This window comes from Pteropus medius, unplaced genomic scaffold (assembly GCF_902729225.1).
Source record: "Pteropus medius unplaced genomic scaffold, Ma_sr-lr_union100, whole genome shotgun sequence".
NCBI lineage: Eukaryota > Metazoa > Chordata > Mammalia > Chiroptera > Pteropodidae > Pteropus > Pteropus medius.
In genome coordinates, this window is record NW_024349799.1 from 8,074,863 (window position 1) to 8,092,251 (window position 17,389).

At 45.7% G+C, this 17,389-nt stretch overlaps 1 protein-coding gene across 5 annotated transcripts in view; it reads right to left on the bottom strand.

Moving 5' to 3' along the window:
• Positions 1 to 868: 868 nt before the first annotated feature.
• Positions 869 to 17,389, bottom strand: part of HNF1B (HNF1 homeobox B) — a 49,222-nt gene continuing 32,701 nt past the window's right edge. For 2 of the 5 annotated variants that reach the window (XM_039885921.1, XM_039885923.1), the window contains exons 6-9: positions 16,038 to 16,173; positions 12,204 to 12,398; positions 9,639 to 9,757; positions 869 to 1,823 (exon numbers count right to left, since the gene is read on the bottom strand). In XM_039885921.1, coding sequence (XP_039741855.1) covers positions 1,803 to 1,823; positions 9,639 to 9,757; positions 12,204 to 12,398; positions 16,038 to 16,173 — 471 coding nt within the window. In that variant the 3' untranslated portion in view covers positions 869 to 1,802. The remainder of the gene's footprint in view (positions 1,824 to 9,638; positions 9,758 to 12,203; positions 12,399 to 16,037; positions 16,174 to 17,389) is intronic. The other 3 variants (XM_039885922.1, XM_039885924.1, XM_039885925.1) reach the window with 3 other exon arrangements.

Here is a 17,389-nt window from a genome sequence, read left to right on the forward strand (position 1 = left end):
TTCACTTGACCACTTCAGACTAAATTACATTGTCCAGGGGAGCTAGGAACCAAAGGAGGTCAGCATTTCCATATCCATCCATCCCTGCCCTGGGCACATAGCAGGTACTCAGTAAATTTGCTTGGCTCACTGAGAATTGCATCTTCCAGTACACTGGAATTTTGAAAATTCTTTTGGTCGAGGCCTGCTAAGCACGATTTCCTTGCTTACACTTTGGGAAATACTCTGTCTAGAAGAAAGAAACCATTAGAAGTGAGAAATGCCGGTATAGCTATGCTATATAAAAGAGGAGACAGCAAGAGGACAGGTCCATCTTTCTTCTTCCCAAGTCAACACCAGATTATTTATGGCAAAGCTCCTGCTGGCAGAGTGTCCTCAATTTGGCTGTTCCCATTTTGGACTATTTGTATACTTTAGAGTCCCTATCAGAAGGGGAAACCTAGGTAGGAGGTGACACCCCCAAGAGTTCACTCTCCTAGGGACTGACAGTCTTACAGAAAGGATAAAAGGCTAGAATTAATGTTTAAAATGTGGTTGAAAAAGTGACCCAAAGGGTTTCCATTCTTGCTGCCTTTTTATCTGTTCCACAGTCACCAAGAATTGGCTCTATCACTTTACTCCTATGAGTTGCAGAGAAGAAAAAGGTGTTGGCTCCTGGCCTGGCCAGATCCCCTCTGATGGACTTGCGGAGTGTGACTGGGAGACTGCATTCTTCTTCTTATCTTACCAATAAGGCTGGCGCAAGGACACGGGCACATGTGGCAGGAAGCCTAGTGGAGTAAGTAGAAAATTCCAAGGAGACAGGGGTCAGGAGTTCTTGGTAGAACCATGGCAGGGGAAATGTCAGAGACAAAAATATGAGACTCTGGACAGTGATAAAATAGTTTTAATGGGAGGCTTTCTGAAAGGACAACTTTTTCTTGTGCTATCAAACAGCCAGTTTCTCTGCCTTGGGGTCTCTTGGGAGTACACTGGCTGAAACCCTAGCCCTACCAAGAAGGTAGGATGCTACTCTGACACTACTATGTTCAGCCCTTCCAGGCATCTAGAGGTGTGTCTTAACATCAGGAGATTGGAGTTAGCTGGCAGTCAGTCCAAAATATACAGTGTCCCTGTGTGTGTCCAGGCGCGAGGGAGTGGGGCAAGGGCTTCACTTCCAATTTAGGATATTTCTCCATGGGGGAAGAGAAAGAGGCAAATCACTTTGAAAATTCAACTCTGACCTTTACAAAGAAAACTCTTTAGTATTATATACAGGGCAGAGAGGTGAGGAAGTGTAGGGGAAATTGCACTTAATTACAGTAGTTTATAGTTTACACCTATTGGACAAATTTACTTCTTTAAAAGAAATCTCAAAATCAGTTGGAATGGGGGTGGGGGGGAGTTTGCTGATATTTACAGTGTGTTTGGCTCAGTTCAATAGCACGTGTCCTCCTCTCCTCATTTCAGTAACAGATTCAAGTTTTCACATCAGTTTGTTCGATGAAGGAGCATAATGTAGAAAAGCTACGGCTTTCTCTCTTCCTCTTCCGTGATTTCTTGTCTCCCACTTCTGAAACGGATGGGAGGACGTGACATCTTGGGAGAGGCATCATGACAATACTGCATAGAAGGGAAGCTGGGCTTCAGGCTGTGCCTCCTGAGAACGGATTGTCTGAGGTGCCAGCAGGATGTCAGGTAAGCAGGGACCTCTTGCAGGTGCGTGTCAGGTCACTGGGCTTTTCCATGACAGCTGCCCAGAAGGTGATGGTGTGGAAAACAGAATCCTTGTTGCTGTGCACAAAGTGAGTGACGTGTGGGTATCACCAGGCTTGGAGAGGACACTGCGGAGAGAGAGAGAGACAGAGAGAGAGAGAGAGAGAAAGAGAAGAGAGAGAGCTCAGCTGTGTGCAACTGGCAGGGGCATGCACCGTTAGTCGTCTTCTCCAGGGGAGCTGAGACCCAACTCAGCCAGCAAAGAGCTGGAGGTGGAGGGCTGGGGACCTAGGACCTGCTCAGCTCTGCCATGTTGGTCCTGAAGCACGCTCCTTGTAGCAAAACCTGCCAGCCAGCTTTTCCAGCCACTTCAGAAAAGAGAAGTGAATTGCTGCAGACCTTGAAATAGTCATAACTCGCTGACTTTACCCTGAAGTTGGGCTCTTTCTCTGATAGTGATGTTTATAAGGTGCTCAGTTTGGTTGCAACAGCAGCTGGATCGGGAGCTCTTCCCTCTCATGGAAATAAAGGTCTCTTCCTAAGATCTGTAAGAGCAGGGTCCTAGAGACCACAGCTTCTCCAACTTTAAAGGACCTATGAGTACCAGATATCCCGTCAAAATAAAGATTCTGATTCAGTGGGACTGGGCTGGGCCCAAGACTGCATGTCTAATCGGCTGCCAGGTTGTGCCGATGCTACTGATCTGCTTTGACAAATGAGGCCTCGAAGCACATGAGAAAACCGGCATTTACTCCAACGATCCATCGGGGAGGGAATGTGCGAGATTGCAAACTGCTTTCCGAGGTTTGTTACTCAGACACTTGGAGAATGAGGAAAAATATCCAAGGGCTGAAGGCCTCTGATGCCAGACTTCCGGTCGGCCTGGGGCAGGAAACCCCAGAATGGATGGGGAAAGTCTCTGAGAGGAGCCACAACCCCATCACAGGCAGCCTCCCTGCCAGAGCCCTGGGCTTCATACATTTCAACTGTCGTGGGACATTCCTCTCCTTTTCCTTCCAGGGAGTCCCTTTTTGTTTCCTTCTTTCTCCTCCTTCTCTTTCACTTTCATTGGCATCTCAGGGGGGAGAGTCTACCTTTTGGCTTCGTGGCTTATTCTCTCAAGAATCTCTTTCAAACACTCACATACATATAGCTACCCCTACTACTACAGGCCTGTTATCCCGTTATCATATCATTAATCAGTGTTCCCAACCATAACTCTAGATGGATTTGCCATTATGTCCATTTTACAGAGTAGAAAAACAGAGCTCAAGGAGAGGTGGTGACTTGTCCAAGGTTTCAGAACTAAGAGAGTGTGGAGTCAGATTCAAACCCGTTCTGGGTGTCCTCCCAGCATGTGTCCTTTCTATGAAGTCTGAGGTTAGGAGTCTTCTACTAGCTTTGTGTTCTTGGTCAAGTTACCCTCTCTGTGCCTGTTTCCTTACCTATAAGACAGAGATTGCTGAGGGATTAGATGAGCCGACATGTGTGAAGTACTCTGAATGGTGCTCGGCGTAACTGTTCTTATTAGCGCTGCTGCACAGGATGCTTCAGTCCACACTATTCTCAAGTGCCCTTCAGAGTGGGATGGAGCTGTGCATTCGTGTGAGGAGGTAGGTTTCTAAACCTTTTAAATTCTTGAGGCCTTGCTCAGGGTCCTCTGATACCCTTTGCCTCCTCTTCTTCCCTTCACCCACCCCCCACTCTCGAGTCTCTTTACTTCCCACTATCAGTCTTTTTCCAATTTTCAGATTTCAGGTGGAGGAGAGAGAAAATGGCTTGTGACCTTGCAGGTTTCAATAGAAGAGCAAACAAGAAAGGCAGATAAGGAGACGCCAGCGAGATTCTATGACCTGTCATTAGGGATGGGCTTCCCAGCTATCAAATGTTTGCTCACATAATAAAATGGTGGCAGAGACCTAAATGTTGTCAAAGGAACTAGAGTTATTTGCCCCCTTCAGAGTCTAAACACAAACATCTGATAAGGGGTACACTGCGGTCCTTTAGAATCGGGGTCCAGCACATGCAACCCCACGGGAGGCCTTGCCCAGAGGATCCCTGAGTGACTACGGAGCCCTCCGTCTGAAAGGTGTGGTGTCTGTGGCGATTGTGAAAAACTTCCTCATTCTAAGAGGATTTGTTACATAATGGTAATGGCTAACATTTCTTGAGGTCCTACTGCGTGCTGGGCACCATGCCAAGTTAAAGGCTTTACATGCATCATTGCATTGAGTTCTCACATCAACCCTTTGAGACAGGTAATTATCATTCATTCATTTAACACATTTGAATGCCTTCTACATGCTTAGTATGTTTTTAGGCACTGGGGATGCAGTCGTGAACAAGGCCTCGTGCACATCCTCACAGAGAAAGTGAGGGAGCGAACACGTACAGGCGCACATTACTGTTCTGGGCAGAAGGTACCACAAATGCAGATGTCCTGCAGCAGCATCACTGCAGCTTCGGTTCGGCTGAAGCTGAGTGAGCAAGAGAGGTGAGGGAGGAGATGAGAATGGCAGGGCCGGCAGTGGTCTGATCACAAAGGGCCTTGGAAGTCTCCGTTTCAGTTTGGCTGCAATGGGAACCAACATGATTGATTTCCTTTTTAAGAGATAATTCTGGCTGATGTGTGGTTAACAGACCCTACCCACCACAGTGAGGCAAGAGCGAAAGTGGGAGTGAGAAGTTAGGGGCCACTGCAAGAAGTCAGTGAGAGACAGGGGGGCTGGACTGACGGCATGGTGAGTAGTAGTCATATTTAGGATACGTTTCGAAGAATCCCGAGCAGAACTTATTGATGAACTGAATGTGGGCTGTGGAGAGAAGAATCAAGAATTCAGGTACCTCACCTGAACAGCTGGGACCATTGTGGGAAATGGAGAAGCCCAAGGAAGAAGCAAATTGGGTAGGGAGATATTGGGGTAAAAGGAAGAGTTCTTAGTTTAGGCAGGTTCAATTCGAGAGGCTCATCAGATATATTAGGCATGCATATGTTCCTGGCAAAGCTGCACTGGATTTGTGAATGGGCTCTCAGGAGAGAGATCTGCGCTGGAGACAGAATTATCAGATCCACCAGTGTGTACACTTGATCCAAAGTCAAGGCATAGAAGCAAATTACCCAGGAGTGAACAGAAAAGAGATGTAGCCCCAGGGCCCGTCAATGAATAAATGTGAGTAAGATGAGTTTCCTGCTAAGGAAATGAGTGCCATAGGAGGAGAACCAAGAATGCGCAATGTCCCAAAATCCAAGTGAAAATAGGAAGGAGTGATCAGTTGTGTCAGAGATCGAGATTAAAAAATGATGAAAATGAAAAGGAAAGAAAGAGAAAAGTAACCATTGGGTTTGGCAACATGGAGGTATTGGTGATCTGGACAAGAGAGGTTTCAGTGAAGCATGAAGACAAAAGCCAGTCTGGAGTCTTCTCAAGAGAGAATTGGGGGTGAGGAAGTGGGGACAATGAATACAGATAACTCACTTCTATTATTAACTTAAGGTAGATTAATTATAGCTCTATACTTAAGGTAATGAGTATAATTCCAGTTTTACAGATGAGGCAACTGAGGTCTAGAGAAATTATAAATAATTTGCCCAGTGTCTCACAATAGAAAAGCTTGTGCACTTAAACCATAAGGAAGATCACTCCTTTTGACCTCCTGAGTACAGCAACGGGAAAATAAATGCCCTTGGCATTTAAAATCCTCCTTTCCAGCTGGAGAGACACTCACGGTTGCCATCACCGGAAGCCAAGTCTGACCCAACTGCCACGGACTGGGTGTTTTGGGTCAAGCACCAAGCAAAGTGTTTTACAACACTTAACTACATTTAGTCCTTTTAAGGATCTCATTATCTTCATATTACAGGTGAGGAAATTGAGCTTAGAGAGGCTAAGACTTTTCCCTGGGGTCACGCAGGTAGAAAGTGGGAGAATCTTGAGCCTGGGTCTCCCAAGCTGTTGCTCTCAATCAGCAGAAGATACTGCCTCGCCACCAATGGAGAAGGTCGGGCAAGTAGGGAACAGCTGCGGGGGATTTATGACGAGGCTGCACATCTCCTTGTCAGCAATCCTGACTAGTGACTACTCTGGGGGCCCTCTCCTGACCTCGCTATAAACTAGGAAGTGAAGCAGTGGGTAGAAAAGTTATGGAAACATGAGTCGGCTCACAGCCTGCCCACACTTGTTCTAACTGAGGAGCTTGCTGTGGTCTTGTTTCCAGACTGGCAGGCATTGTTTTGCATGGGCTCAGGCACAGACCCACTCAGATGGTAACTCGCCAGCACCCAAGGGTTGAGGAGGAGGGGGAGGCATCAGCTCTGGAAAGGATAGCTGCCAGGAGCTGCAAAAGGATTCCCAGTAAGAAAGTCCCAGAATGAGGTTCCTGAAACACAACCCATAAGGGCATGTCTTCCTTGGTATAGGAAATACTGGGATCAGATAAATAAAAGTTCAAATTCTGGCTTTATCCTTATACTTTCGTAACCTTGGGTCATTTTTATGGGTGCTTAGAAATGGATATTAGAAGGTAAGTGTCGCTGAATGGATTTACAATGAGAAGACCAAAATCTGGAAGTCTAGCTTCGGATTTATCATCTGTGTGAACTTGGCCAGATTCCTCCCTATCTTTGAACCTCATTTTTTTTGATCTGTAAACCAGGCATAAAAATATCTACCTTGCAGGATGGGTGGGAGGTTAAGCCAAGAAAGGTAAGATGGAAAACTACCTGAGTGCTGCTTGACAAATAAGAGGCACTCCAGAAATGCTAGTTCTGAATTCATTTATTCATTTATGTGTTCATTCATATTTACTGAACACCTACTATAGCCTAATCATTTAGTTAAGCACAAAGAGCTTGGGTGCTTTGAGAGGGCTTGACCTATTTGCCTTTTTCCTGGATGGGGGTGAGAGGGTGTCTGTGTGTCACCAGGAGAACGGGAAGCAGGGGTCTGGAGCCCAGGCTCACAAGGCGGGATGCGTTTGAGAGATGGTGATCCTAATCCTGAGAAATTTTATTGCCAGAACCTCCTTTGACCACATGCAGACCAAGCAATGAGTTAAATATTGAAGGAGTTGATGGAAAGTGTCTCCTAAAGGGTCACAGACAGAAAGGAGAAGGAACAGGGAGGGAATTACCACTTTGAGTGGGGACTGTGTACCGGTCACTCTCAGGCACTTTGGATATTCTGTGAAAAGGGGGTGGGATTTTCCCCATTAGAGATGAAGAAACTGTCTTCCAGCGGTGAGTAAACTGCCCAGTCATGTAGCAGGGGATGAATTCACAGAGTTGGGATTAGCTCGGGTCTGCTGGAGAGCACTTTCCTAGCATCCTACGATGCCTCTGAAGTAGCATTGCCCTGGCTGTGTCCCTTTGACTCAATCATCCAGGAGCAAGGTGCACATTAATGGCCTGTTCGGTGAGCACATAGGCACATGAAAGATTCCGAAAGCCCTGCCTTGTGGGGTTTAACTGCTTAGGCCAGCCATTCCCCCAACATATTGGACCAAGGAATCATATTCTCCTCATATCACATGCCCCTGATTCCTGGCAATGGTCTTGAAACTCCTTTCAGAAAATACTTTAAAACAAAGAAAACGCAGAATTGCCACTAGATTTGGAACTTGCTTCTGACCCTTTGCCTTCAGAACAGAGTTTATACATATTTTCTTCAGCTTGGGTTCCTTCCGCTGACAGCAGGCAGCACCTTTACACTCATTGCACTTCCTTCTGCCTTTACCATTCCCTCTTCTCCTCCAGTTTGTAGGAAGAAAGTTTCCTGATTGGCATATAGTTATGTGAGCATAATGTTTACTCTTGTTCCTCAGCGTTAAAGACCATGAGAGCAGCAATTACTGTGGGTATTTTAAAGAAAGAATGTTGGAAAGCAAAGATTGTTTAAGTGGGATGAGTCCAGCATTCAGAGTCAAAAACCAAAGTCTAGAGGCCCAGCTCTAGAATTTATCACCTGAGTGACCTTTGGCAAAACACTCTCCACCTCTGAGCTTAGTTCATTTCTTTGGACTTCTTAAGTACCTGTGTGACTTCTTAAGAGGTTTCAATAAAAAGAAAATGATGACATAATGTTCATGAGAAGTATAAACTGTAAAGTGCTACATGAATAGTTTTATCCTTACTAAGTGTAATCATCATTCTTATCATCTCAGAAGTGAGTCTATCATTCGACTCCTGAAATGTCTGGGAACTTGGCGACAACTTCACAGTAGTTCTAGAGGGACACGAATGCAGCTTTGAGGGTGGCTAGCCACCCTGTCCAGTGGAGGGGAGAAGCCATTTAGGGGGCTGGTACAGAGTCTTGGAGAGCATCTTGAAGTATTTTGATTAAGAGACCATTTCCTGAATTCAGAGGACTTGTTTCAACAAGCGAGCATCAAAGTCAATTTGAGAAAGACAGGAATAATTAATCACAGTCCTGTCTAGAGCTGACCAAGCGGCAGATGGATTGATAAACCTTTCAAAGGGGAAGGTATTCCCAAGCAGGGCTGCTGCGCCTGGCTGCCCCCCTGATTGAGATTTGTGAGCACAGATAAATGTTTTCCCTGCTCACTACAAAGAGTGGGAAGTCGCATGGGAGTTGAAGGGCAGGGCAACAGGGGGTGTCCTTTCATCTTCCATTGGGTGAGAGAAGAGTAGCAAAGTAGGTCCCACACACCTCTCCCTCACCCCCAGCTCTAGAGCTCAGCTGCCTAGGCCGTGTGTGAGCATGCACGCGTGCACCCAAGATGTACCAGGCACTTTGTCTGCATTACCTCATCAAATCCTCGGAACAAGTAGACTTTACAACTCTCATCTTCAAGACGGAGAAACAAAGGCTCGGAAAGGCCAAGGTCACCGAACAAGTGGTACAACCAGGAATAGAACTCACATGCTTCACAATACCAAGGGCCCAGAAGGAGATGGGGGCAAAGGGAAGAGCAGAAAACCCTGAGCTCATGAAAGAACTTGCTCAGAAGCATGTGGCTGTGGATGAGGTGTGATTCGCAGAGCTCGGGTGAAAAAAAGACCATTAACAACACCAAACCCTGCTGAGAGCCTCTGACATGAAGTTCAAGGCTGTTGCCTACTTATCTAGTAATCAATAAAGGCCAAACAGTTCCCACACTGCATAGACCCCAGCTACTAAAAGGTCCTATTGTATTATTCTGGAATTATCATCTGTGTTCAGACATCTTGTCCTATTTTCTCTCTCTTGGTGCCCCAATATGGTCCAGCTGTCCAAGCTCAGTGATGAGCCTTGTTGTTGGTTGTCTCTACTACACCATCACCTCTGTGTGGCGGTGGGAATTACTCATCAACTAAAATGGTACTAAGCCTCTGGATTCCCCACTCTCAGTGTACCAGGGAGTCTATTCTAAGTTTCTTGATGAAACACCAGGTGAATGCAGACCCCTGGAAGGACAGGCTGTCTACTATGGAGTCCTTGTGAGTTGGTAGAATTGTGTCATTCTCTGGAGCTTACAATGTTCTAGGTCCAGCATGGATCCTGGACTAGGGGAATCAGCCTCAGGACCCCTGACTTACGACTCACTTTGTCCATTAACTAACTTGTGGAAAATCCTAGGGATCCCTCTTGCAAAGCACGAAACTCCACAGAGGGACTGACTTCCTGTGCCCTCCTTGGAAATACCTTTGCTATGGATCACTGACAACCTGTTGGGTCATATTCAACCTCAGTGCTGAAAGGCTCTGTGTAATTCAGGCTCCAGTGACTTATCAAACTTCAGTCCTCATTTAATGCTCTTGTCGGGGACACTGGAGGAAAAATATGCCCCTAATTTAACCTGTGACCCTGTAACCTCATAGGTTTCTTTAGCAAGTAACAGGGAGCCTCAGAAGGACCAGACTTATGGCTGAGTCCACGCCTGCCACACTCTCTTCACATCAATGACTTTAGTCATCCTCCCCACCCCCCTACTCCCACTGGTCTTACCTGTTTACTAGACGACATGTTGGTGAGCGTACTGATGCTGCTGGTGTCTGTGACCACCATCGCAGATGGGAACCGGGAGGTGTGGGAATACTGGGGGGGTTCTTGTTTGTGTGTGTACACTGGAGAGACAGAGTGAAGACAAAGTCCAGATGCAGATCACATGGCTGTATGCACATTCCATACCATCCCACACCACAGACCCTGTGTTTCTGGGTAGATAAAATCAGCGGTGGTGATGGTGCTGATGTTTGGGAAGGAAGTGTTATATGGTAAGGAGAATGGCCATGTGTTTAAATCCCAACTCCTTAACCAAGTTACTTAACTTCAGTTTCCTACCTGTAGAATGGGAATGATATCTGTTATAGGATTAGAAGAGATTATGTTAAAAGCACGTTGTACCAAATAAATAGACAGCCTTGCAGTATCTAGTACATAGTGGTGGACAACACTTCTGTGGTGGCAGCACTTCTGTTCCCCTGACCTTCAATAAAGTGTTAGATGCTTGGGCATCAACAAGTAGTGTATGTGGTGCATCTGGGAGTTTACATCAAAAAAAGTTCTAAGTAGCTGATAAACACGAAGGAGCTGGCTAGCACATGCTTACCATTTCTGCCAGGACTCAAGTACCAGATCTCATGCTAACAATCATAGATTAATGAATAATTGTAATTAGATGTGAGTGTAATTAATTGTATAATTCTGAGCTGTTCCAGTGTGCACTAAAATGCCTTATGACATCACAGCCTTATGATGCCCCAGAAATATGAAGGATGATAGACAAAAGGAGACTAGATTCGAATTAAAATTCTAGGACCATGTGACTCATTTTTTAGTTTTTCTAGTACTTATCCATCATTCAGGAACCTTTTGATGCACATTAGTTATCCGTAATATTTATTTAAATCCTAGGTCACATGACCCACTAATGAAAACACGTGGATGCTTGGCCTTGAGGGAGGGACTAGCCTGTTCCACCAAGAAATTCTCCAGTAAGGAACAGGGGTGAAGGTCATTGTCTGCCACCTCGGCTTGTCCTTCCCATGGAGGAAGGCTGGTTATTTCCTGGTCTGAGGCCCCATGGGCTATCTCTTCGTAGCCAGTCAGGTCAGCTGGGCCGCAGCAATTCATAGATCACTGGTGATCACTCTCTGACTGTCCCACCCACCCAGTCCTGGCCACTGAAGAAGCCTGCCCAGGTGAGGGGGCAGGGGCAAGTGGGGAGCATATTGCCAGGAAGAAGAGCATATTCTCTTCTTCCTGAAAAGAAGAGAAGTAGGCATCTGTGGTCCCAGACTCTGCTACAGGCTGTGGCAGATTTTTTAAAAGCCATGAAAATGTGATTGGAATGTGAGATGGTGCTTAGAAACCAGCTCCACAGGCCTGAGGGAGGATAGAGCCGGAGGATAAAGGAAGGCTGACTGTTTCCTTCAGATCTGCAGCTCCGCCAGAGGCAGCCAGGGGAGAAACTAAAATCCTCTTCCCCATTCCTGCCTCCTCCTGTTATAAGGAGTCCCTTAGTATAAATAGTCACTTGTATTTCTATCACTCTTGGTGCTTACCAAACACAGTTCATATCTATTTTTATTTCATCTCTAAAATCGCTCCATATGCATATCATTTCTATTTTACCGATGAAGAAACTGAGGCTCAGAGTGGCTAAGTAATGTACCAATGGCGGCATAGCTGGTAAGTCTCAGAGCCAGGATTTAAATCTAGGTCTGCCTGACTCCAAGACTATCACACTATTCCAGAGACTTCTCTGATGTTCCTGTGGGACCATGCCTGAAGCAGAGTAGCCATCCTTTCAATGATTTCTCCCCAAATTAGTAAGCCAGGGGCTATATCTTAATTTAGCCAGAGGACTGCAGGCCTGGGGTTCAAGATGTGGGAGGCAAGAGATACAGGAGCAGGGGGGTAGGTGGGAAGTAAGTGGTTGAAAGGTAGGCCTAGGGTAGGAGTAGAATTGGAGATGGAAAATAGCCTCTGTGTGGGGAGCAGAAACTAATATTCCTTTTCCAGGATGGCATGCAGGTGATATTTTCCACCTCTATTCGTGTTTATGATTAGAGATGTTTGGAGTATATAAATTAGAGGACATGAGGACTCTAGAAGATTCTTCAGTTTCAAAGAAGGCAAACAGGATGTAAATTATATCCTAACTCTAATCATTTGTTAAAGGCTGCTTAGAATTTCGGACTGAAAATGGTAAGTTGAGGGTCACTGAGAAAGGTACTATGGCTGACTGGTGATACCATCCATGGGCGCCAAAGTGGGAAACTGTGGCAAGTGTTCCACATACATGCCACCCCTGCTCTCTAACACCCCTTCCAGGTCAGCCTCAATTGTTCTCCTCAAACCTCCCCCGGGGAATCTTGGGGGTAAAGCAGAGGACTTGAAAAGACACAGCACCACCCACGAGTTACACTTGAGAAACTGTCTTGGTTGCTCATGGGCAGGGAAAAGTGACAAAACCAACGAACTTCCGAGAAAATTCAGACCCAGAGAAGGAAGAGGTTGGCTGCCGAAGGCCCTCTGTGTTCCTCCCCAACACGCCCATGTCCTTACTGTGTGAGTTCTGCAGCTGGGTCACAGTGGCCATGAAGGGCTGCTGGGTCATGTGGCTGCCTGGGCTCTGCTGCATGAGGGGCTGCTGGTGAGGACTGTGCAGCTGCTGGGAGAACTGCACCGGCTGCAGGGCCGTCAGGCTGCCGGCCACACTGTTGATGACGGGGACGCTCTGTGCTTGGGAGGTGTTGAGGCCTGTGGGAACAAGAGGGAAAGATCAGAGGTGGCTTTGGGGGTGAGGAGAGGTGAATGGACAGCAGTGATTATCGAATGAGCCCTTGCTGTATGCCGGGCACTGGGCTGAGGCTGTTATGTGAGAGATTGCGTGGGAAGCAAGTCTATAGGCCCATCTTACAGACAAAGAAACTGAGGCTTGAAGAGATGAAGGGACTTGCTCAAATTCCACAGTGAGTTGTGGATGGAAATGGGCATTAGACAGATCTGACTGAAGCCAGAGGGTCTTTTCAAGTCATCTGACCTCCCAAACTTAGCTCCTCTGAGGTTTCCAGGGCCCTGGAAAAGCTGACTCTACTTGCCCACTCCATCCACGCCTGTCTCTGAGAGAAGCTTGCCCTGGTGGTGACCTCAGGGCAGAGTTAATTTAAAGGTGTCTACTCCGAGGTGCAGATTATTGCCCAGATCTGTCTGTCCAGCAGAGGGCAGGAGTGTGTAGGGACCCACATTTTGATTAAAAAGCAAAGCAACCTTCACAGTCCTGGGAATATGAAGTCTGAAGACACTCATTTAGTGGCCTTGTGCAAAGACCCTGTGAGAGGCTAGGTTCTCATTCTCTTGACTGTAGAAGAAAGGGGGAAAAACCCTGGAACTCAGCCAGTCTATGAAGTGGGCATATCTTATCAGCTAACACAGGGCTTGTAGCATCAAAAGGAGCAGGTATTGGGAGGAAGAAGTAGTAAGTTGAAGGTTGGCAGTTATAGTGGATCTTGCTATATTTCTGTCTTGGGGATATGAGGGCCTCTGTGGTTCTGTACTGTCTATATTCTGAGATCTCTTTCGAACCAGGGCCAGCACTGCGAAGATTGGCTCCCTGGTACCCACATTCCATCTGCTCCTTAGGCTGGACTCTGGGGAAGACAGCTGAGGCAGTTGGGAGTGGGGAAAGACACTCCAGCCTCTTTCCTGGGGCCACCGATATTCCTTTGACCTTGCTTTCTGGGAAGTGGGAGAAAGAATGAAATGAAGAAGGAAATCCAGAAAAAAGGTCTCTCTTAGACAAATGCAGAAGGGACACCTAGAGAGTCTTTCCTGAAACGGAAAAAGCAGGTCTGTGGGAAGTCTTCCATGGAGATAGCACAAAGACCTCAACAATTGCCCACTCAGAGCTTTAGCAGATACTGTTATCAGAAACCTAAAAGGTGAGCGAAGGGGGAATAAGCCTCCTCCCTTGGCTCTCCTGGGTGGGGCTCGGGGGTGGGCTCCTCTGATCACCCTCAGAATAGCACTCTCTCCAGCTCCCCACAGGGGTTCAGCTTCTCCCCAAGCCAGTGTCTCACCTGATAACCTGATATAGTTTCCCTCTCCTGCCTTCTACTTATGGTCTCCTTCCTTCTCTTAGGAAGCCCCATAGATTTGTTGTTTTTGCCAGAGCCCATTGTCACTGCTCTTGTTAGGAAATCTCTGCCCAGAAAAGCAAATTATCCTGTCTAGAGTGGATGACATTTGAGGGCATAGTTCTAAAACCTGCCTATGCTTTAGAATCATCTGGGCGAGCTCTTTAAGAAATATACATTCCTAGTCCCCACCTGAGACTTAATGAGTTAGAACCTTTGGAGGTGAGGCCCAGGAATCTTATTTTCAACACAGCCTGTGACCCTGACGTGCCTCAGTTCCCGGATTGAGAGCCACTGATGTCATTGTAGCTCCCATGGAGTGTGACTCTTGGCCTTTTCATCGGTTTTCTGGGCACTGGTTCCTGCTTAAGCATGTTGTCCAGACCAGTAGTTGAGTAGAGAACAAGGAATTGGCACTGCCAAGCAATTTGTTATCACGTTCTGCACGGCCTCTGTGGTGCTGAGGCAGGGCCTGCGTACTCAACAGAACATGAGTTGGCTAAATGAAGATGCTTGCAACCAATACTTCATCCTGACACTCCACAGGTAGGACCACTGTGTCTCAGCCAAGTTTTCTTGTGATCTTCTCCATTCTTCATATGCCACCCCCCACCCCAACTCCAAGTACACACACACACTAAGGTCAATGCACACTCTGATGTTGCCATTCTGCAGTAGGAGATTAAGATTATTGTGAGACGGTAGAGAAGCATGGATGAAGAAAATTAGGAGGAACTAAATTGAAAAATATGGAATAGCCTCAGGGACAATTTTAGTGCCTAAGAAAATATACAACTGTGTGTGCCAGCCAAGCTTGACATGGAAAGAAAGGAGGTAAATGGGAGGGTTTGTGTGCCACTTTGGTTTTAGATATAAAGAAGTGGGATATCTTACCCATGGGCCTTTTAACCAAATCTTCCAGAAGGCAAGCAAGCTGCTTTCGGATAGCCTATCTCAGTTTTAATGGTATTAGTATGATTACCTTATTTTGGAGAGGGCTCAGTGAAAAGGAAATAAATTTAAAACAATTTTTTATTTTGTAAGTCCTCTAAGGGCTTCTCCGTTCCCATTTTCCTCTGCCAAAATAAATTTGGGGTGTACCAATTTCCAAGCGGCTAAGGATAGAATGAGAGCCATACACACTCATTCAGTAAATCTGCATGCTTCCTATGGGGCTAGCTCTGTTTTGCCCTTAAAGAGCACATAAGTCATTCTCTTCAGAAGTGACCCAAGTTGCTACCTGGACTGAAACTATTTAGAAAGAGAGGGAAGGAAGGAGAGGAAAAGGCAGGAACAAATGAAGAGGTGGTCAATGTAGGCACTCAACACAAGGGAGGCCACAAGGACAATGCGGCAGTTCCATGTTGAAAGAAAGAAGAGCAGTGTGCCACCCTTAGATCTCTCTCGAGGCTTCTCAGTAACACTTCCCAGGGTCACAGTAATGACTTGGCCTGAGCTGTCGTGATGAAGCTGAAAATACACTGAATACTCATCAACATCAAAACTCTGAGAGGTATCCACAGACACAGCTCACATCAGTCTTCCCATGCTCTGAAATGGCCCATCTGGGATGGGGTTCAGGCTCCCTGTGGAATATGAGCCTCCTGGAGCTGGAAGGACCTGACCCATCTCCCTGTCTTCAAGGCATGGGCTTAAACAACCTGTTTCTCCTTAAAGCCCCGGAGATGCTTTGACTGTTTTCCTCAGAGTTCCCTCTCACTGTATTTTTACCACTGGCCAAAAAGGTCTCATATGACCACACAAAATTCCCTGTTCAGAAGGAAGCCCATCGTGATTTGCTCCATCTTCACAAGGAAACATCAGCACAACCTCTTGGAAAATCTACTACATACTTAAGGATAGGAATGGACACTAGACAAAAGTATAAACTACAATGTTATACATACTCATGCTCTATAGATTCACAAGCATGTGTATACACACTGTCATTTGATCACCTCAGTTAGCCATTCTACAGATGAGGAAAATGAAGCTCAAAAATGTTCAACGATTGGGCCCAGGATGCAGAGCTGGTAAGCTGTCACCAAGATTCAACTCCATTCCATAATTCTTCTCTTGCTTTAGGCTGTGATCCAAATATGGTTGGAGAGAGAGATAAAGAACTAAACAAGATGAATGAATCAAATCTACAAGTGGTGGATGAGTTTGAAGGAGGTCTCCTTTAGTCCCTTTTCATCAGGTTGACTCACTTCCCATGCTGCTTCTCCCTGCCCCATATTTTCTGACCGAGAACAGAGCTTACTTTGTGCGATGGCCATGACTCCAGAGAGGGGTGTCATGATGAGGTTTTGAGATTGCTGGGGATTATGGTGGGACAGGCTGTGGATGTTCGTCAAGGTGCTGACGGGGGGCAAACCACCTCCTGAGACTGAGATCTGCTGGAGAGAAAAAACAAGAGCCGCATAAGTGAAATTGGGACTGCAAAGAGCAGTGTCCAAAATGACATTGCTTAGCAATGATTTGGCACAGTTAATTCATGATGGATGGATAAATTCATTCATTCATTCGTTCATTCATTCACTCACTCACTCACTAAATAACAATTATGAAGCACCTACTGTGGGATAGATGCTGTTCTAGGTGCTGAAGACACAGCAGTAAGTAAAATAGACAATAATCTCATCCCTTATGATGTTTCCATTTGTTGACGATCTTTGCGTTACTAACCAGCTTTAGATTCTTCTGCCCATGGGTATTATTATATGATTGGAAATATCCTATGTTTTGCTTTATGCCTTCCATATTATTGGTGCTAAAGACATGTAATTGCTAAAAACAATAACTGAAGAGATGTCCTGGGAGTCCCCAGTGGGAGCGGGTTTGGGATGAGGCAGGAGTTCAGGGAAGCTTTCACTGACTACAGTCTATCAAGCACTGCTCACACATTAACTCACAAACCTCACTGGTCCCATGAAGCAGATATTTCTGCCTTTCCCATTTCACTGATTAAAAAACTGAGGCTCAGAGTAGATATGTATATTGCCTAAGATCCAACTATTAGTAAATAGTACATCTGGCATTCAAACCCAGGGCTCTCTGACTCTAGAAGTCAAGTTCTTACCTTTTGTAGAGGACTTTCCCCCACTCCTGCAAGTATTACTAAGGGTTGGGGAGAGATCAACCATTATTAAGCTTCTTTACTTTTCCCAAGTCTCCACTATACATTAATATTTTTTTTGTTGTCAAGGAGATGATATTTTAATGATAAAGCTACTAAATAAGCCTTGGGCCCCAGAAACCCCCATTCTGTTTCGCCATTATATTTTAATGATAGATTAGTATGAGAAAGCTACTGATTTTAATGCATTTACTTTGTATATGGCTACTTTGAATCCTTTTATTGAGAATTGAATACTTTTACTTATTCTTGACAGCATCTTTTCCATGTTTATTTTCTTCATTTTTCTAAGTGTATAATGGTGTCACGAGCATATATGCTGATAGGGTCTCTTCTGTGCTAGTACTAATATGTATACATGACATATTGCATTAGTTGGAACTTTCTGAGTAGTATTAAACAACAGCTGTCATATATGTCCTTGCTTTGATTCTGATGTTATTAGAATTACTTCCAATGCTTGCCCATTAATTATA